Genomic DNA, 22135 nt, shown 5'->3' with positions numbered 1-22135 from the left:
GTTCTTGTAAGTCTCAGCCATTTTAATGCCTTAGGCCACATCTAGGACTTGAATATATTTATGTTCTGCTTTGTATCATGAAAGAACTGAGGCTGTTATGTTGATAATGCTACTGTAATATAGAAGGTGACCTATACCCTATGAGAGGTGCTAAAACATCTTGTGGAAATTCAGAAAGAAAGTTGATTTCAGCTGGTGATTTGGAAAAACATCATGGGTGAACCAAAATAAAATTGATCATGGAAGGATGGGTAGAATGTGGATAGGAAGGAAGGAGGGGGCTAGTGCCTTCTAGGTGGAGAGAACCGTGTAAAGAAAAGCACAGACATGGACAGTTTTGGGAGGAATTGATGACACATCCAGTTTGAGTAGGTCAGAGACTTTCACAGAAAGAGAGGAGGGGGAGCTAATCTGAAAAATGAAATGCCAAGCTGAAGGGTCTGTATTTTCTTTATTGGGTTGGCATTGGAGGAGTCATTAAAGATTTCCAATCTACTCAATGAAGGCATTGGAACTGTTCCTAGGAAGAGCTTTCTGACAGCTGGGCATACAATGGGTTGGGGAGGAAAACAATGGAAGATAGAGGTTGTTATTGTCACTCTAGGGTGTGTTGGAGAAATGAGACAATGGATGTGAAACACCTGTCAGAGGTAAAAAATAAAAGCTCATGGTTACTGAGAGTTCACTATATGCAGCCTTGTGCTTGGGGCTTTCCTTACAGTATTTTATTTATTTAACCCACGGTGATAGAATAAGGTAGGTATGGTTAATCTTATTTTACTGATCATGAAACTGAGACTCGGTTCAATGCAATACCCCGTTAAAGATCACATGTTTTGTGAGTGGTAGAGCTGGACTTTGTACCCAGCTGTGGAGGACTCCAAAAGCCAAGTCCCTCTGACTACTCTGGACCCCCTCCCAAAAGGACTAGCAATTGACCTAATAGAAGGGACAAGAAAAACAGTGGTGTCAAAGGGAGCCCGAAGTTTTCAAGAGTGTGTGACGTAGAGTACAGATAGTGATGTGGACAGAAATGGGGAAGTCAAAAGAATACCTTTTTCTTGGGAGCGGTAAGTGTGGAAGGATATTTTGGGAGATGAGAAAGGTTGTGAGCTTATTTTGACCTTCCCTCAAGGTGTAACGTATGAATGAACCTAAGCAACAGTAGAAATTAAAGGACATAAAGAGGTCAGAAGACACAGTGTTACAAAAACGACCAATCAATTACTCCATCTATTCTGTCGTATTTAGACTGGCGTGAACGACCACTCTGTTCCCCAGGAACTCTGCCACACTGCCCTGCAAGCCCGAGTGATCTTTCATACCTGCCTGCTGGTATTAAACAGTGGGCCCAGTCTACCTCCCTTCCCAGACGAGAGCCCTGCCGACAGCACTGGGGGGGAGGCAGCGCCTGTTTTGTGCCACGTGATCCCGCCCATTTGGCCACAGTTGGCTGGAGAATAACCAAACCACAGATGGACTGATAACCCATGCCTCACCTGGTGAATGATTAATGCTGTAGGACGAACTGTTTTTTTTTTAACCAAAGAGATACTTTAGTTCTCCACACAAATAAACATCTGGCAGACCCGTGTCTCTAATTCCCCAGACCAAGCCTCTGACTACAGCCAGGGTTTCCAGAGCAGGGCTGAATCTCTATGAATCCTTTGCATCCCTCTGTCTTCCAGGTCCAGCTCAGTATCTGAAAGCTTGTGGGTAGTCAGTAAATATATATGGGTGAATATATATTTGAATCTTAGTGATGGACATAGCTTTGGCTCAAGCAAGTTTGTAGAAGTTATGTATATATTTGTGTATAGTTGTTTGTACTTTTAAATCACTGCCAAATATTTTATTTTATTGTACCATAGGCAGTGATATCCACATCTGTCTCCACTAATAATTATTTTAAGTACTAACAGTGTTAGGCACTTTCTGAGTGCTTTATGTATATTGACTTGTTACTTCTTTACAGAAATACCAAGCATTAGATTCTCTTCTTAACTCCATTTTCAGGATGAGTAAACGTACAAGGAAGTTAATTCATTTGTCAAAGGGTTATAAAGTCAATTAAGTGGAGGAACCCAGCTTCTCCCTAGTTTGTCCCCTTAATGCTATATGTTACACTGCCCTTTCAGAATAGACAGTAAAGTCTATGAAGTCAGTCTCACTCATCTCTGTCAGTTTTCTGCTTGTCACTTAGTAGGTGGTCGGCATGTGTGTGCCATACAGAATTAAATTGCTTTTTCTCAAGTTGACCAACATGGGCTGTAATACGTCATATTACCTACTGTATAATATGTCATGAGGAGGGTCTTGGTTTTGTCAGGTATAGTGATAGTTCAGATAAAATTGAGGGAGATTGTTAGAACTTGGGGTCCCCGGAGGAGGTAAAGTGAGATATCTGGGGCCAGATAAACCAGGGCAGGATGCTTGGGCTGCAGGAATTTGTGTACCCTGTTTTGTGGTCATGGGAGATGCCCAGAGGATGGGCAGCGGGGGTAGCCACATGGGGCAGGAGTACCAAGGACAGGGTTCCCTTAAGAGTTCTTTCTGTTTTGAAAGACCACTGTGTTCTGTCCGGCAACATTGATAGCCCTTCACTTAAAAAATCAACTCTCCTGCCTCTGTTGACATAAGTGTTATAAATTGAGTGGCCAACTTTGTGGGCCAGCCTATATGGCTTTTCCTCTGAGTGGTTGTGGCTTTGAATCTGTGAAAAGTCAGTTTTCTCAGAGTTGAAGCCATTTTTACCATAGGCTTTAATCTAGACCTGAGCTTACACACAAGTGCCTGTGCATCTCAATGAAGAGCAGATTCTCTGGAATCTATAGAGACTCCAGGGGCCCAAGGCACATGAGTATTGGGAACTGCATTGCAGCTTGCCACCCCAAGAGGCGCAGAAGGCTCTGCCTAGTGACAGAGGAGATGGAGTGGCTTTGGTGCCACTTTGGGCTTATGGCATGGATGGCAGCAGCCACGGGTGGCAGTGGCACCCACAATGGCAGGAGGTCTGTTGTGTAGTGGCTTTATGGAACCTTGTGTGGGTCGATCAGATCTTTGCAATCTGTTTGGTGCACCTTCATGAGCATAAGAAGCTTTTGCTATAGTTCTTCCTAGGAATCCAGGGCTGTAGAGGAAAAACATGGCATGTGCCCGGGGAGCTGAGAGGACAGTCCCATGAGTCCATGCCACGTATCTTCAGGGGACTCCCAGAAACTGCTGGGGGGATTTTGAAGGTGGAGAAAGTCAAGGTTTCTGCAATAGCAGGTGGGAAAAAAAATGATAGAAATAGTGTGTGAACATGCTGCCCTCAGGCCAGTACTCCTTAAGAGATTTGGCTTCCATACAGGTTAAGAACAGGTAAGATTTTCTTTTTCCGGTTTTTCACAGCATACCAGGCATTCCTTATAATGAGGACCAGCTGCAGGCAGCAATAACAGAAAGGTCTTCTGACATCCTCCCTGCCCATTCATTGGTTTGACAAGCTGTCAGCTCAATGCAGCCTGCGATGCCTCCACGTGAGTCACTCTGCTGGCTGCTGTCAACACGGTGGATGTGCGTTTTCAGTGCTGATAGCACAAACAGAAAATGTTGGAATGGTCAATTTTATTGAATGAGAACATGATGACAACTTGGAATCTTGAACTAAATGCTAACTTTGGTATGGTTTTATTCTGACAAATTCAATTCATGGTGCCCGTTTATTTTAAATAGGATGTTAAAGACTATTGTAGGGTTTCTTTCTTTCTTTTTTTTTTTTTTTTTAATGTACCACCACTTTTCATTTGTAGAGTGCAGTGACTACTACTGTATTACAATGGATGTTAACCTTTGCATAATTTATGTAAATACCATCCTTATTAACAGCATTTACATTACTGACTGACCCAGAGGTAGCTGAAAAACCTCAGAAAAATACAGTTTCACACTTCTTTACTGAAGTGCTAGGTTAGTAAACACAGCCATACCCATTCACATATATCAGGAAACAGTCAGAGGCAAGGTATGTAATGTAGTTCCTTGTGAAATCATATCTCACTTAAAACTTATACTGAATCCCAGCACTTTGGAAGGCTAAGGCAGGCAGATCACAAGGTCAGGAAATCAAGACCATCCTGGCTAACATGGTGAAATCCCGTCTCTACTAAAAATACAAAAAATGAGCTGGGCGTGGTGATACGTGCCTGTAGTCCCAGCTATTCGGGAGGCTGAGGCAGAAGAATGGTGTGAACCCGGGAGACGGAGCTTGCAGTGAGCCAAGATTGCGCCACTGTACTCCAGCCTGGGTGACAGAGAGAGACTCCGTCTCAAAAAAACACAGAGAAACAAAACAAACAAAAAAACTTACACTGGCCAACCTGTAGAGCGAGTCTGATAGTATTTAGAATAGGACTGACTCAGAGGTAGTTTAAAACCTCACAAAGACATTTTTTGGCTCCTTTATTGAAGAGGCAGTTCAGCAGTAATGACGATAGGCATTTGCTTATGTCAGGAAACAGAAAAAGGGGTATGTGGTTTGTACTATGAAATATGTTTTCATATATACATGATAGTATGCTGGTAAATATTTGACAGCAGGTTCAGTGAAGAAAATAAAAACCTTGATTTGTAGTTTGCTGATTTTGATGGTGTAAATGCTCCCACTATGTCTAACCTACCAACAAGATAGTACTGAATGTGGAGTCGGGAAGAGACGTGCAGTAGCAGTAGATGTGGATAGTATTTTCACCATACAGAGTCAACAATGTAAGTAACCTAAACAACAAAGATCATAGCGAAATGTAGCAGCCTAATTAGAAGTGATGAGTGTTGAGTATTTATTACTTTTGTTTTTAATATAATTTAATAGTAAGTTTATATATTTTAAATAATGACTGTGTTTAATAACTGGCTCACAAAATTCCTGAAAATTTAACAATCGGCAGCACTTTTAAGTCAATATGAGATGATGCTAGCACATCACTATATTTAAGTATGTGTGTACAAATATATTTACACATATATGCCCACATGTATACAAATACATAAGTACGTACACACATATAATTATATCAACCTATAAAGATACCAGTGGTATTTCTTTTTTTTTTTTTTTTTTTTTGAGACGGAGTCTCGCTGTCTCCCGGGCTGGAGTTGCAGTGGCCGGATCTCAGCTCACTGCAAGCTCCGCCTCCCGGGTTCACGCCATTCTCCTGCCTCAGCCTCCCGAGTAGCTGGGACTACAGGCGCCGCCACCTCGCCCGGCTAGTTTTTTTTTTGTATTTTTTTTTTTTTAGTAGAGACGGGGTTTCACCATGTTCACCAGGTTGGTCTCGATCTCCTGACCTCGTGATCCACCCGTCGCGGCCTCCCAAAGTGCTGGGATTACAGGCTTGAGCCACCGCGCCCGGCCTACCAGTGGTATTTCATGTGGAAAATGTTAACACGTACCATAATAGTTACTAAACTAAGGGTACGTATTTCCTCCTGACAACCATGTTGGGTTACAATATGGAAATGAAACATACCAAAATTTGCTACATTAGCATAGTCATAAGGTCTACAAACATCAGGGACTTTTCATATATATATATAATTTTTTTTTTTTTTTGAGAGGAGTCTCATTCTTGTCATCTGGGCTAGAGTGCAGTGGTACGATCGGTTCACTGCAAGCTCCACCTCCCGGGTTCAAGCTTCTCCTGCCTCTGCCTCCTTAGTAGCTGGGATTACAGGCGCACATCACCATGTCTGGCTAATTTTTGTACTTTTAGTAGAAACGGGGTTTTGCCATGTTGGTCAGGCTGGTCTCGAACTCCTGACCTCAGGTGATCCACCCGCCTCGGCCTCCCTGAGTGCTGGGATTACAGGCATGAGCCAACGTGCCGGGCCCACATACGTGTTTAATGCTGTGTCATTCAACCTTTATATGCTTCAGATTCTACTATGAAGATGAGTGAATGAATATTGTCCATTATATTTACAATAAAATGTAGGTATTACATTTGGAATGCAACACTAAACAACATAAATTTTAGATAAAGGTTTTTGCTGCATTACTTACACAGAATTCCCCTCAGTACAAATTTCCTAATGAAAAGGTTTAATTTTTCTTGAATGCTTTCACGTATTCAAACAAGAAGTCATTTTCTAGTAATTTCTGACATTCTTTGCTTTCTCTAATTTTTAAAAGCTGAACAAAAATTTGACAGGTATATGAAGCCTTCTAACATTCAGGATGTGGAAAGACCTTCCAGTCTTGTGCGAATTCTCTGATGTTCGGTGAGAGCTGATTTTTCACAGAAGGTTTTCCCACATTCACTACATTTATAGGGTTTGTCTCCCATGTGAGTTCTTTGATGGACAATGAGATTTGACTTCACACAGATGAATTTTCCACATTCATGACATACAAAGGATTTCTCTCCTGTGTGTGTTCCCTGATGGACAGTGAGGGCTGACCTGGGGCAGAAGGATTTCCCATTCATAGGGCTTCTGCCCTGTGTGAGTTCTCTGATGTTCAGTGAGGTTTGACTTCGCACAGAACGTTTTTCCACATTGGTTACAGTCATAGGGCTTTTCTCCTATGTGTGTTTGCTGATGGTTGATAAAGTGTGGTTTCTGGCAAAAGGCTTTTCCCCATTCGGTGCATTCATAGGGCTTCTCTCCTGTGTGTGTTCTCTGATGCTGAGTGAAGTTTGACTTCTCCCACAAGGTTTTCCCACATTCACCACATTCGTAGGTTTTCTTCTCCTGAGTGAGCTCTCCAAAGCTGGGTGAGATGTAACTTCTTGCTGAAGTTATTCCATTTTCATTGTGGTCAGAGGGCTTCCCCCCACGTGTACTATCTGATGTTTAAAAAGAGTTGAGTTTTCCCAAGTTTTGCCGCTCAATTTATATTCATGGGGAATATTTCTTGTGTAAGCTCCTTGATGGATCATGAAAATTGAATTGTCACAGATTTCCTATATTCATTGTATTCATAAAGATTCTCCCTTATAGGCCGGGCATGGTGGCTCACACCTGTAATCCCAGCACTTTGGGAGGCTGAGGTGGGTGGATCACTTGAGGCCAGGAGTTTGAAACCAGCCTGGCCAACATGGCAAAACCCCATCTCTACTAAAAATACAAAACAATTAGCTGGATGTGATGGCATGCACCTGTAGTCTCAACTACTCAGGAGGCTGAGACAAGAGAATCGCTTGAACCTGAGAGGTGGAGGTTGCAGTGAGTAAGATCCCGCCACTACACTCCAGGCTGGGTGTAAGAGCAAAACTCTCTGTAAAAAAAAAAAAAAAAAAAAAAAGAGAGAGAGAGATTCTCCCTTATAAGAATTATCTGATCTGATGTCCACATCTAAAATCAATACAGAAGGACTTCTCACAAATACTGCATCCATATGGCTCCATTTCCAAATGAGTTCTTTGAGCTTTCAATAGTGAAAGTTCTTCCACGTTCATTATATTTAGAGTGTCTCTCCTATCCAAGATTAATTCTTATTTGTAAAAAATAAAAAAAAAAGTCTGCCTCCTCATGGAAGCCTTGTCCATTTTTATTATACTCAAAATGTTGGTCAAAAATTGGCGGAGTGAGATCCTGGTGATGATTAATGACATCCCTCTTTCGATCATATTTATGCAATTTCTCCCCAATAGGAATTTTCTCATGCCTAATAACAAGGAGCAATTTCTTGCACACATTAAATGCATCAGGCTTCTTTCTGGAACAGTTCTTTTGATCAATAATTAAACACAAAATATTTTTCAAACTCATTTCACACAAGTCACATATTTTAAAAGGAAAATTTCTTGAAGAAACAGGGTTTGTACCCAAATTGAAAGTTTTTCTTATTCTATTACCACTTTCTATGCTTACTGTTTTGTTTTTGGTGAACACAAGCTCCCAAAAATACTTGTCTCGGTTTTCCTGGCCCCTCTCTGACAGGTCATCAACTTTCCAGTTCCTTTCTGGGTGGCACTGGCTTGGAAATCCTTCCTCTAATATTCAGGAGCCCCTTGCTCTATCTTGAAGATCACTTCTGGCTTAGTAATGCAACACGTGGTTGAGACCAGATTGCTGCAAGTTTCCAGAATCACATCTCTGGACAGCATCTTCTGAGCGGGATCCAGCAGATGCCACTCTTGCTGGGTAAAGTCTACGCATACACCCTTGAATGACACTTGTTCTCGGGATTTGTTCATTTTCTGTGTAGTGGAGGAGAGAGAAGTCTCCATGTGTGGCTCTGATATGTGCTGAGCTTAGAAATGCCCCTTTTCAATGAGTGAATGTAAACATTTATTTCCTAGTGATTTACTGACAATTTAGGCTCTCTTTCTTAAACCTGTTCCAGACCTTTCGCTGGCACACACACTTCAACAGCTTCAGGATCCCACCACTCCCTTGTCAGGTGCGACCAGAGGCCAGGGATTGTTTCCCATGAGGGACTGGAGGCTGGGGAAGGATGAGCCGGGAAGTTGGGGGAAGCCAAGGATGCACCTGCATATTGTAGAGTGTTTTTCCCCAAAGCCCCAAAAGCCAGCCATGCAGAATATGCTGTGAAATTGCAAAGCTTGTTTGGCCAGCTTTAGCCCATCAGCCCTGCCTGGGCTATAGAAGAAGAGAAGAAGGAGATGAGGAGTCCAGTGAAGAGTAAGAAGCTGTTGGGGAGCACCATGGGGGTGCTGGGCATTTCTGTGCCCACTATATAGGGATAGGGAAGGGAGCGTGTTCCGTTCACCTGGCACCTAGTGAGGAAAGTGTTTGGAGAGCTGCTTGCAGAGATGTGTAAGAGTCTCCTAGAGCTTGGGGCTGGGGGGACAGGGACCAGTTTGAGACTCTCAACAAGAAGAGTTTGAAGGAGGGGGGCTGGGCCAATCACCTTTCTCTGACAGTAGAGTGGAGACAGGTGGTGGTTATCTGAGCAAGCTGCATGTTGACGATAGTGAACCTCTTGGATGTGGCTTCTGGAAGGAAGCCAGCCTAGAGTCATCCTCCAAGGGAGTTGGCTCAACGATCTTCTCAGGGGGTAAAAGGGATTCTACCTTGGTAAGAGTTCTTAGTTGCAGATGACAGAACCCCTGCCAGTCAGCGTAAATAGAAAGGAATTTTTCAGAGGGCATTAGTGACTTAACAAAATCTTGGGAATAAGTTCCTAGTCTGCTCTCCTAGGACCAAGTGTCAGAACCTCACCAGAGAGACTGTCCTGAGAAGGGAGCTGATGCTGGCCCTCCACTGACTCCAGGGCTGAACCGCACCTGGAGACACCCACACCAGTATTATGGAAGCCACACCCACCTATGGACACACCCACCAGCACCGTGGAGGCCACGCCCACCTGCCTGTTTGCTCACGTTTAACTTCAGTGTGAAAGCCTCACAGGGTGCCTCTGATTCGTAGAATCTTTGTCACTTGTTCATGCCCTGCACTAAGGGAACTGGAAAATGTTGTGTTTCAGGTTATTCTTTGGGAAGCTGAGTTCATACTGTTCATGCACGCCAAATTGTAAGAGGATGTGCAAAGGACAGTTGCCCACTTATCCTGATGAACAGGTTTTGGCTGCTGGAAGTCAGAGCTGAGTGGAGAGTTCTAAGCAGCCAGCTGAGGGACAGTAATCTAACCCTATGTCAAAATGGTTAGATGTGGAGGTGCCCAGCAGGAGGTTTTCCAAAGAGACACAGAGCTACAGGAGAGTAAGGGTCTGCAGGGGACATTCGCCATGCCACAGGGCACCAATGCCCTGAGCAGCTTCTCCCTTCAAGTAAGTCTTTTCCTCCATCCCCTCCTCCTGTCCCCCTGTACTGGACCCCAAAGGTCCACAATCAGAAACTAATGAATGGGGTAGGAGATGGAGTAAGAAGTACAGAGAAATTGAACTGTAAGAAGTAGAGAGAAATTGAATTGTAAGAAGTACAGAGAAATTGACCCCCTTGCCTACTGTAGGGGTCAATTTCTACTGTGTTGGGGGATGGGTAAGTTTTAACTAGGGGAGGAGCTTGCAGTTTTGCTTATTTGGTTATTACACTGGGTGGATCTCCTTAATGTTTGAACATGATGTGAAGACCTTTTTATTGTCAAGAATGATGGGGAAAGCTATGGGATCTCACTTAAGGTTTCATTCCAGAGTAGGGAAGAAGAGGGCCAAAGAGCACATCGATTGGGCAATGGGAGAATGAATAAGATGATTCTGTCCGCTTTCTGGCAAGTCTGGTTTATTCAATCAGTTGGTTATAAGAATTATTGTTATAAAGATACATTTATTGTTGCTTCAACTTTAATCAAGTTTTTAAAAATAATGTCAATTGAGAATACAATTGAGAATTTTATATATATATATATATATATATATATATATATATATATATATAAAAGAGGAAGGTGGACACAGTGGGGCATGCCTGTAATCCCAGCACTTTGGGAGGCCGAGGCAGGTGGATCACTTGAGGTCAGGAGTTCGAGACCAGCCTGACCAACATGGTGAAACCCCATCTCTACTAAAAATACAGAAATTAGCTGGCATGGTGGCCATGCCTGTAATCCCAGCTACTTGAGAGGCTGAGGCACAGGAATTATTTCAGCCTGAGAAGTGGAGGTTGCAGTGAGCCAAGATCACACCACTGCACTCCAGCCTGGGCAACAGAGCAAGACTTTGTCTCAAAAAAAAAAAAAAAAAAAAGGCGGGGGAGGGGCAGGAAGGCAAGAGAGACATTCCTAAATTCTTGTTGCTGGTGTTTTTAATCCCTTCTGGCTAGTGAGAAAGAGTAAGAATGAGGGATCAGCCTGGGTGTGGAGCTCACTTTCCAGACAAGGACAGACCTTATAGTGCCACTGTGCCATCCTCTTTGTAAGTGTTAGTGTCTTTTATGCCCAGAAGAGCCCCAGGAGGTAGATATAATGACTGCTACTTTGTGGGTAAGGAAACTGAGCGTGGACAGATTATGCACTGTGTGCAAGGCCACATATCTTTCAACAGCAGAGTGGGAGACTCAACCCCTTAATCTTACTTTACTGCCCAGTTCATTCTTGCTCAGTCTTAGAAGATGTGTCTATCCCAGTCTGGTTCCTTTAAGAGGCCACTCCCGTTACCAGAACATAGCTGGTTTTTATTGAGCACTTGAGATTTAAGTCACTGTTCTATGCATTTTATGCTTTTCTCATTTAATACTCCCCTAAGCCCTATAAGATAGGTAATATTGCTATCCTCATTTTACAAAACGCAGAGAGTCAGGCAAACTTGCCTGGAAGCCATGCAGCTTGTAAGTGGTGGAGTGAGGGTTTATTTTCAGGCCACCTGGCTCTAGTGCAGACTTTGTTTTTTTGGCTTGGAATTCTGTCATTTTTCTCAGTATAGTGCAGACTCCTAACCACTATGCTTTGACATCATGGAATGCACCAAGGCTGAGTTAAAAGACAAAAGGAAGTGCCCGCCAATTCTCAGCCTTCCAGGAAGAGAGTGGGAAGTCTTCTCTCTTCTGTCCCTTTTTCTCTTGCCTACCTCTGCAATTTTCTCCCACCTCATGGGAGGGTTCAAGGAAAATCGTCCTTTCTGTCTGAGCCCTGGATGCCATTCCCCATTCTTCCTCTAGGAGTGTGATCCAAATAAACCTTCTCTACCATGTCTTCAAAACCACCTCCTACTCTGATTTAAGAGCTAGTGGTAGAAAATGTCTTAGATGACAAACTGTCTCCATGGGCCATTTTGCCTGGAGAAAGTGTCATCTGGGCAGCCACATTGGATGAGGAGAGACCCCAAAATGTAAATGGCTCAACAGAAGAAATAAAAAATAATTTGCTGAGGTTAGCTGGTGGGGAAGAGGAGGGTCTTGACACATTGCACAATGAAGCAGGAGCCCAAGTAGGAGAAAGAACCAAAGGGAATGTTCTTTTTCTTTTTTGAGACAGAGTCTCTTTCTATTGCCCAGTCTGGAGTGCAGTGGTGCAATCTCAGCTCACCACAACCTCCACCTCATAGGTTCAAGTGATTCTCTTGCCTCAGCCTCCCAAATAGCTAGGACTACAGGTGTGCACCACCATACCTGGCTAATTTTTCTATTTTTAGTAGAGATGGGGTTTCACCATGTTGGCCAGGCTGGTCTCAAACTTCTGATTTCAAGTGATTCTCCCACCTTGGCCTCCCAAAGCACTGGGATTACAGTTGTGAGCCCCCACACCCGGACCCAAAGAGAAGCATCTGAGTGCCACGTTGGCCAAGGGACTTTGAAGAAAGAGACTCACATTCAGTGCTGTGTTTTCTATAACAAGCTACGCTATAATATCCGCTGTGAAGTCTGCTGTGTGTTGCTTGCGTGAAAGTCTGCTGTGTGTTGTCTTGAACTGGTGACACTTTGAGAAGCAAAACATTTGAAGTAGTGTCCTGCAGGCAGTACGTTGGGAAGAGGCACTGCTTTTCTAGAGGGTGGAAGCTGAGATGGATATAGTGGAAGCATGAGCCTGAGAAGATTTGAGAAAACACGAGTTACCTCTGCTTTCCAAGGCACTTTGGTGTGTTAGGAGGAATCCTGGATTTGTCAGGGCATGTGGGATGGGCATTGGAGCCTATTTTTACCTAATTCACAGTCCAACAGTGAAAATTATTTGAATTATCTCAATACCAGACTAAATTTGACCTCAGCTACCTGAAGTACTTGGGTTGCCAATAGTTGAATCTCTCCTTGCCCCATGCTCTCAATTTTTTTTTTACTACTGACTTTTCAACTCATTCTCAGTCTCTGCCTTCATAAGCCTCTCCCATTTACCATAGAATTTACTTTCTCCTCTGCTGTAACCTTGGCTCCATTTCCTGGCTTCTGGTTTTCTCTCTCCTTTGCAACTCATCAGTTCAAAAAGGTTTCCTGGGTAAAAAATTTCCCCTAGGTCAGTCAGCTCCTGGAAACACCCCTTCTGTTTCCTTCTCCACCCTCACTCCTCATTCAGTCTCTCCCAGGCCCATGTGCAAAACTGGGAAGAAATTGGAACTTCTGTAGATGTAAGGGAGAGGGTGCATTGGTCAGAGTCCAGCTGCAGACAGCAGAACACATTCCAGCCAGTTTAAAGCAGAAAGGGATTAAGGGGTATTCAGCGACTTACCAAATTATTGGGAAGATTGTTTATAGGACCAGCTCTCAAAGCCATACTACAAAACAGGGACACAAAGGCAGCCACAATCTCCCATAAACATGACGCTGCTCAAAAAATTTGAAAGTTCCTGCAATAGCTGCATGCTCTAGAAATACCCCATCCAAGCCACAATCAGGGAGGCAGTAGAAATAAGATACACAAGACACCAACATGACCAGGTGATACAGCATGATAAGGAAGTCCCTGCTATTTGGCAGCTTCAGGACTTTGACATATCTGCTACAATCCACACTTATAAAATAGATGGCTGAGGGCTGAGTACTGAGACCATACTAATTCTCCCGTAGTGGTGTTTGCCTCCAGAAATAACAGAAGCAGAAGTGTGGCATTCATCTCACTAGCCATCTCAAAGCTTTCACCAGTGATTCCAATTGGTAGAATCCGAATAATATCTAGAACTCTATCGCAAGATAGCCTGGAAAATACTGTTTGACTTTCTGACCCTCTGCTGTACAGGCAGACACACAAAAAGGTGGGAAGGGATGTTGTGCTTGAATGAATTGTGTTTACTATAGTGGGTTATCTTTGCTCTTCAGTGGCTCTTCAGGATCCCCTTCTCTAAATAGATTTATTGCCCACCTCTTTGGTATGACAGAGGATAGTCCTGTTTGGCTCAGGGAAGGATGACTCATAACCAGGCTATTATTTTTCACAGATTGCATCATAGCCTCTTCCAACTTGTTGCCACAAATGTAGTAAGGCTAAGGGTAGATAAATCCCACTCCATGACACTGGGCCATTGCATAAATTTACTTGCAGTCCACACCATAGATGGCATGGCGGCCACCCTGTAGATCTCTTTTTTGGGACAGAGATCAAAATCAGAAAGGATAAAACCTTTCAGACTTTTTTTCTAGGAAAATAGAAGTAACAGGTCAATTTATTTTTAGCACCATGTCTGAATGATCTTCATGTCTCTTGCAGCTGGAAACAGCACACGCTATCTTTTCTCTTGTTTTTGTTCTGGTCTTTTTGTTTCAATCTTTCTATGTTCTCCAGTTAAGTCCAGTTGGTTCTAGTCATTAGTAGACTCTTCCTGAGCTAGTCCAGTTCCATTGGAAACAGGAAATACTGGAAACCTCACTAGAAAATAGAGTTTCTGGCCTAGTTTTCGCAGAGTTTTGATGAGCCTCCAAAGGTTTGGTTGCTTATTCAGATTGAGCTTCTGAATCTCTTGAGATTCACCCCTTGCAACTGGTAAGCCAACAGCCTGCAGAGAAAAAAAAAAATCACACATTTGCTGGCCGATACTTGGAAAAATGTCTGTCTTTTCTCTGCCAGATTTACTAATTTACATGTGTTCCAAAGCTGAGGTTAACTGGTTGAAACTGGAGAGCTGATTTTTAACAATTGAACAATCCAACAGTGAAAATTATTTGCATTATTTCAATACCAGACTAAACTTCATTTATTCTTACTTAAGGTTGAAGGGAATATGTGGATTATTAAAAATTATAGGGATTGAGCCCAAAAATACAGCTTTTCTGCAGAAGCTGGATTTTCTTAAAGAAAAATACAACTTAAAATTTATAATAAATGTGAGGGATTGGATCATAGAGTCAGAGTATTTGTATTTAGAAGGGAATTTGCAGGTTCCAATATTCCTGATAGGTTATCTTCTGTTATCTTGGGTAAGTGGGTGTTACTGTAAATAAGATTTAGGTTTTCATCCAATGTTAGAAAATTCTTGGCTGGGCGCGGTGGCTCACGCCTGTAATCCCAGCACTTTGGGAGGCCGAGATTGGTGGATCATGAGGTCAGGAGATCGAGACCATCCTGGCTAACACGGTGAAACCCCGTCTCTACTAAAAATACAAAAAATTAGCCGCGCGTGGTGGCGGGAGCCTGTAGTCCCAGCTACTCGGGAGGCTGAGGCAGGAGAATGGCGTGAACCCAGGAGGCGGAGCTTGCAGTGAGCCAAGATCGTGCCACTGCACTCCAGCCTGGGAGACAGAGCGAGACTCTGTCTCAAAAAAAAAAGAAAAAGAAAGAAAATTCTTAGCAAAACACAAAGATGCATTTGTTTAGAGGAAGGCAATGACATTTATTACAAAAGCCCCACGATATTAAAGTATCTCTTCATAAGGATTTGATGTTGGTTCAAATTGTGGGACTAGTTATATGAAGTTGTGAATGTTATACATTCTTTCTGAGTTTATTTCTTCATCAATGTATAATTCAACCTTTTCTATTCTCACCAACATGTTGCTTAAAACAGCTGAATTTAAGGATGATAAAGAATATTCCATTATTTATTATTCCATCAAGCCAATAGAATATTCCTCAAATATTTCTGAGAGTCTTAGGGTGCCTTTCATTAACCCCCATACAAATCCACTTAGCTATCATGTCAACCATCATGTGGAACGCACTTTTCTCTTTAATTTTTGATGGGTACCTTTATATCTGCTGGCTGCTAGTGAATAGTGCTGTCTCGTGATATGCAGCACCTCTCCAATGGCATATTTGTCCTGGTGTGGCCGTCAATATACTACATGCCTTGATGTGTCAAAGCTTTAAGGTGGTTTGTAGCCAAGTGCAGATAAGACTACCTCATTCTATGTATTACTTAGGATGTTTGTGGTTGAGAATTACTAGAAAACTCAACCAAATATGGCTCAAACAAGTGGAAATTGTCTGTTGAACAATAAAGTATATGTTCAAAGGTAAGGAAGCATATGTACCTGTGAGGATTAGGTTAGGTAGCAAGAAACAGAGACCAAAACTAACAGTGTTTTAAACAAGCTTTGTTTCTCTCTCACATATATAAGGCCAGAGATAGGAAAGCCAGGACTTCTATAGTAACAGCACTCAATAGAATCTGGAGAAACTTGCATCTTCTTCTAGACTCCTCCCAGCTCTGCCATTTCCTAAATCAGTGGCATTGTCCCCATGGACTAAATTGGTAACTGGAGCTCCAGCCATTGTATTCATGCTCCCAGCAACTGGAAGAAGAGAAAGATGAAGATGTCTGTGACCTGGTGTTCTTGTAATGAAGGTTCCCAGAAGTTGCCACATGACAGTTCTGCTTATATTCCCTCAGCCAAAGCTCAGTCACATGGACACGCCAAACTGCAGAGAGATGATGTCTTTGCTCTGGATGGCCAGATGCTCAGCAAAACCAGCTCAGCAAAACTCCATGGAAAATGGGGAGAACAGTTTGGGAACAGAATTGTTGTTGACTACCATGGACTTCAACTCTGTTTTCCTGTGAGTCGCTTGGCTTTGCCTACTCAGTGTTTGGTTTCATTTTAATTTGGTAACAAAACTATTGAAGCGGTTTCAGAACATGCCCATTGTGACTGTGTGCAAAGAGAAGAGGTGGCTTCCGGACATTCTCCTAAAGGAATGTGAGAGAATTTTCTCACAAGACCCAATCAAGGCTGGAACGAGTCTTGCTCACTTTTGAGCCAGTCAATGGCAAAGGGGAAAAGACTACTCCTAGATGGGTCAAGTGCACCCCCTGACTGAAGAGGAGGTCCATATCCCCAGAGTAAGCTTCTTGGTCAAAAAGGAAGAGTAGATAACTGAACAAAGTTGGGGTTATGTTAGGAAAAACAAAGAGACAGAATAGATGTTGGGCAGGGGACTCTCTGGTCTGGGCCAGAGACGGGTGGCACTAAAGCCCACTGTTTCTGGCTCATGGGCACACGCAGCTTCCAGAGAAATGACTCTTAAAGTTTTATTTTTATTTATTTATTTATTTATTTATTTATTTATTTATTTATTTATTTACAGGGTCTCACTCTGTCACCCAGACTGGAGTGTGGTGGCCCAAACATGGCTCACTGCAGCTTTGACCTTCCAGGCCCAAGCAATCCTCCCATCTCAGCTTCTTGAGTAGTTGGGACTACAGGAATCCACAACCTCACCTGGCCAACTCTCTTTTGAAAATTTTTTGTAGAGATAGGGTCTTGGTATGTTGCCCAGGCTGGGTCTTTTTGTTATTTATTTAGTTGTGTTATTTTAGTTGGTTGATGTTTTCTTTTACATTCCTTTGTCGTCTTAGGACCCAGACATGAATCTTATGGGTAGATCCAAAGATGTCAATAGTAGGCATCACATTTTGCTGACCTCTAAAATAGGGTATTCATAACCCGGTCAAGATCCTTGTGTTCAGCTCTCCCTTCCCTTAATGTAAGTTTCCTGTCATAAATTTCTTCACTCTTTCATGCAAACAGATTCCACAGGGCATAGCGAGATGGAGGGAGCTCCTATCCAAGTTGAAACCTACATTATATATAAAATGGAAATAGTAGTCACCCATTCCAAAAGGTTGTTACAAAACTTAAATATATGGCCTTTGAGTGTAGGTTCTCACTTCTTCACACCATCAAATCCCCAGACAGCAGGATATAACACATGGTAGTAAATAACACATAGTTAGATGTTTTGGCATTAGATTAAACAAGATAGCACATGTAGATGCTTAGCATACAGTAGGCATTTTATAAATGTGAGTTCTTTTCCTGCAGAGGCTCTTGATGTCATCTGTTATACCTATTTCAGGGGAATTTCAATACCTGTGGTCTGTGTCCTGAGTTCCTGGTTCATATCTAACATCAAAGCCAAATTCATTTTTAAACTACCCCCAAACTCATGTCCCGGGCTGAAACATATAGGAAGATGATTTATTTAATTTTTTCCTGGGAGAGAAATGAACCCAACAGTAAAAGAAAGAGTATTCTTTCACTGTCACTCAGTGGAGAGAACTTCTGTTGAGGTTGTGAACATGAAGAGTTGAGTCCAGTGGGGCGAGCACTAAGCAATATGGAAATCAAACAGCCCTGGGTAAATTGGCTTGACATTTGCAGTAGTTATTGAATGAAATCGTATTTTAATGAAGAAAGGGGTCATTGTCAGTAAATGCAATTTAACTATAATGAGGTTGTAAAAACTTGCATTTTATTATTGATCCTACAAGAACTATAAGTAAGAAAAGAAATCATGGGAATTATAGGTGACTTTCTTTTTATTAGGCAATTACAGTTTTTTTCAGACAAGGCATGGATGTTTTCTGAGGTGTTTAAACTTTGTCTAATCATATAAAAATTACCATAGAGCATTTGCCATATTCTTTCTTTCTTTCTTTCTTTCTTTCTTTCTTTCTTTCTTTCTTTCTTTCTTTCTTTCTTTCTTTCTTTCCTTCTTTCTTTCTTTCTTTCTTTCTTTCTTTTTCTTTCTTTTTTTTTTTTTTCCATTTTGAAAGGTAGTTGTCCTGTAGGTGCTTTTTATATCAGCCATAAAGTGTACTCTTAATGGTAAAGGCTCCCTGATATAAGTTTATATATTTGTTCCTGTATGGCATTGACATCCATGAAATCAGATTGTATTAAGTTATTCACTAGAAGCAATGTGAAAGGCTGCCTCATCCAATAGAGTTGATTTTATTTTTTTTATTTCCCAGGAAGATGACTTCAGTCAGTCATTCCATACCTAGGGTGAGATTGGGGTCAACTCTTCCAGGAGGTGGTTAGAAGACGGACTCCCCTTTCTCCTCAAGCCTCATTCAATGGTGGCTCCTCCCTGGGCCCGGAGCCAAGGCCCAGTCTTGGGAAAGAAATCTCTCTGTACAGTTCATCAGAAACGACATAAAACTTACAAACCAGATTTTTTCCTTTGGAAAAGTTGCTAGTGTTTTACCAAGTTCTTTTACACATCAAAATCATTTCTCACTTCTGCATTCTCTTCACTTCTAATTTTGAATTTCTCATTTGCTCCTCCATGGGCATCCATGGATCATGGTTTTGCAGTGATGAACAGGACCAAGAAGTCCTCTCCTCTCACATGACTCACGTGTTCAAGAAAGAGACAGACTGAAATTGAGTAAAGAGAAAAGTAAAAAACTATGGTAATAACAGATCATAAAAGTGCTGTAAGAAAGTGAAACAAGATAAGGTGGTAAAGAGTGTTTGAGGGCGACATTAGCTGGAGTGCTCCAAAGGCCTCTCGGAGGAGGTTACATTTGCTCTGGGACCTGGTTGAAGGTATTCTGTCACTCTCTACCTGGAATCACAGCTATTCATTTTAATCTTCCATTCTAGATTCTAAGTTCCTTAAGGGCACTGTCTTTCTCTAACTGATCTTTGTATCCTCTAGAGCTCACAGCCTTATGCCTTCTACTTGGGAGGTGTTCAATCAACAGTTGCTAAATGAATGACGATGATCTTATATTGACCCACAAAGCCCTCAGAGCTAAGAATTGTTACCCACATATACAGAGTGGCCAAGTCACTTGATTAAAGTAGTAAGTGAGGTACCACCACTCCATCATGCTTTTCTTTCTGGAAGCCCATAGATAGTTCTTTACAGCAATGTAAATGTAATTTTAGGTAGGGGATTTCACGCTTTTTGAAATTATGGAAATACCAGTTTAAAAAATACAGAACACCATTACAAGATCAAAAAGTTGACAATTCTTCACTCTGACTGCTGGGAGATGATGTTTTAGGTAGGATACAGAACAGGAGAATGAAACTATATTCTAGGATATAGTTATCAGTTTTTGAAACCTCTGAGTGGAGAACTGCTTTAGATCACAGACATAAAAGGTCTGGAAGCTTACAATTTAATTCTAATTACCTAGGACCTAGAAAATTCCAACACTTTCCATGAAGTGGTACTAGGAAGTGGGGAAGTAGTACTGTGGAAATTCAGGATGAAAATGAGGAAAACTCTTCAGTTACCATCTGGTTTACTCTGATATGACTTCATTGCTCTTTAGTGACGTTTACTGGGCTTTGTGAGATTCACCTTTTAACCTACGTTGGTGTATTAGAGTTCTCCAGAGAAACAGAACCAAAGGGATATATATATAGATGAGGGAGTTGCTTTTATTACTAGGAATTAGCTCACACAATTATGAGAAGTTCTAAGATCTGCTGTCTGCAAGGTGGAGAGTCAGGATAGCTGATGGTATAGTTCTAGTCCAAGTCCAAAGCCCTGAGAGGTAGGAGAGCTGATAGTGTAAGTTTCAGTCTGAGTCTGAAGGCCTGAGAACCAGAAGAGCTGCTGGTGCAAGTTCCAGTCCAAGTCCCACACAGAAGGCTGGAGAACACTGATGTTCCAACTTGAAGACAGTCAGACAGAGAGCAAATTCTTTTTTATTCAGTCTTTTGTACTCTTTAGGTCTTCCATTGATTGGATGAGGCCCACCCACATTGTGGAGGTCAGTCTGCTTTACTCAGTCTATCGATCCAAATGTTACTGTCATCCAGAAACATCCCCACAGACATACTTACAACAATGTGTAACCAAATATCTGGGCACCCTGTGGCTCAGTCAAATTGACACGTAAAGCTAACCATCACAGATGGAAATTTGTGTTTCTAAGGGAACCTATCCCAGGGAAGATGTCCACAGGTAAGATTTTTTGAACTATTGATCGGAAGATAAATGTTTCATTGGAGAAGGAAAATGTATGAAGCTTAGATTACAGCGATGGAATGTGCTAAATTTGGGAATCTAGGAAAATTTGCACCAAAGAACAAGGCATTGTGGGAGAGCAGAGAAGAGGCTGTTGGATGTTCGCATTATTTTGAGTGCAGCAGTGTGATGAGCCAAGAACACAATGGGCATTCAGTTAGATGGAGCATGCCTGGTACTGTCTCCTCATGTGAATGACATTGTCATAAGAAAAGCCGCCTGCAAATGAAGGAAGCTGCCATTAGGAGTGGGCAACAAGGAGTCCAGGAACATCACTTTGGGAAAGGTCTGTTGATGAATTTAGGGAAGGTTTGTGCAATGAACACAGGATGAGATTACAAAAATCTTATGATGCAAATCCAAATAATTGTACTTGAGGATGAAGATTCTGAAATTTCTTGAACAGTGCAGACCTGGCACAGTTTTTGCTGACTCGGTCACAGGCAGTATAAACTTAATACACATTGCTTCACTTTTTCCACATTGTGTTTTTCCTGTACATAGGGCACCAGGAACTATTCCTCTCATGACTTTATTAGATTGGCCTGAACTATCAGCAACTGGGGTGGCTTGCTGCTATTATCACCTTTCCTGTTTCTCATTGCTACCCAGGAGAGTCTAGTCCACCAAAAATGGTTACAATCAGATGATAGGCAACTTCCTGGTGCTTACACCCTTGGACAATCCCCTTCCCCTGAGCATGAGTTGGATTCACTAACTTTTAACAAATGGAATATGGCAAAAGTGATAAGATGTCGTTATGAAAAGATTAGGTTATAAAAAGACTGGCTTCCACACTCTCTCAATCTCTTTTAGATCCCTTGGCATAAGGAAAGCAAGCTTCCCTGTTGTGAGCAGCCCTATGGAGAGGCCCATGTGGCAAGCAGCTGGTATCTTAAGCCAGCAGACAGCAAGGGCCTGAGGCCTGCTGACAGTCACGTGGGTGAGCATGGAAGTGGACCCTTCTCCAGCCGAGCCTTCAGATGACTGCAGCCTCAGCTGATATCTTGGTTGCAGCTTCAGGAGATACACTGAGTTGGAAGACTTCAGTTAAACCTTAACTGGATTCATGACTCACAGAAACTGTGAAATAGTAAATGTTGTTTTTGGCCACTAAGGTGTGGGATAGTTATGCAACAATAGATAACTAATATATATAGAAAGAAGGGGAAATCAACAGAGATATGTGAAAGAGAAAGAACATACTTCAGCGAAGACTTCCGAACTTGCAGTAAGTTATAAAACAGCACATGACTAAACCTGCAGAGCTGTGCTTCTGAAAGCTACACTCGTCACTTGGTACATTTGTTTAAACTCTTTATAAGTTGTAAGGGACTTAGTACTCCTAAAAATATTTTTCTCCTTTCTATCACTTTACTGATATTCTCTGTTTAGGGAGACATTTTGTTGTTACACATTATTCTTTACTTCTTTAGACAATTTCCTTGGTTCTTTGAACATATTTAAAACAATTGATTTGAAGGCTTGGTCTAGTAAGTCCAAACTCTGGGCTTCCGCAGAGACAATTTCTATGACTACTTTTCTTCTTTGTATGTAGGCCATATTTTTTTTGTTTCTTTGCACATCTTGTATTTTT

At 42.0% G+C, this 22135-nt stretch overlaps 1 protein-coding gene and 1 pseudogene across 1 annotated transcript; one reads left to right on the top strand and one right to left on the bottom strand.

Moving 5' to 3' along the window:
• Nucleotides 1–6212: 6212 nt before the first annotated feature.
• On the bottom strand, nucleotides 6213–8180 carry LOC100429277 (zinc finger protein 248 pseudogene; annotated as a pseudogene).
• A 1334-nt stretch (nucleotides 8181–9514) lies between these two features.
• Nucleotides 9515–21599, top strand: LOC144341134 (uncharacterized). The gene is made up of 3 exons (XM_078003221.1): nucleotides 9515–9736; nucleotides 16157–16323; nucleotides 21355–21599. The coding sequence occupies exons 1-3, from the start codon at nucleotides 9608–9610 to the stop codon at nucleotides 21458–21460; spliced, it is 402 nt and encodes a 133-aa protein (XP_077859347.1). The 5' UTR covers nucleotides 9515–9607; the 3' UTR covers nucleotides 21461–21599.
• Nucleotides 21600–22135: the final 536 nt, after the last annotated feature.

The sequence above is a fragment of the Macaca mulatta genome, chromosome 5, assembly GCF_049350105.2.
Source record: "Macaca mulatta isolate MMU2019108-1 chromosome 5, T2T-MMU8v2.0, whole genome shotgun sequence".
NCBI classification, from domain to species: domain Eukaryota; kingdom Metazoa; phylum Chordata; class Mammalia; order Primates; family Cercopithecidae; genus Macaca; species Macaca mulatta.
The sequence above is the reverse complement of the archived record's forward strand: the minus strand, read 5'-3'. Positions and strand labels throughout refer to the sequence as shown.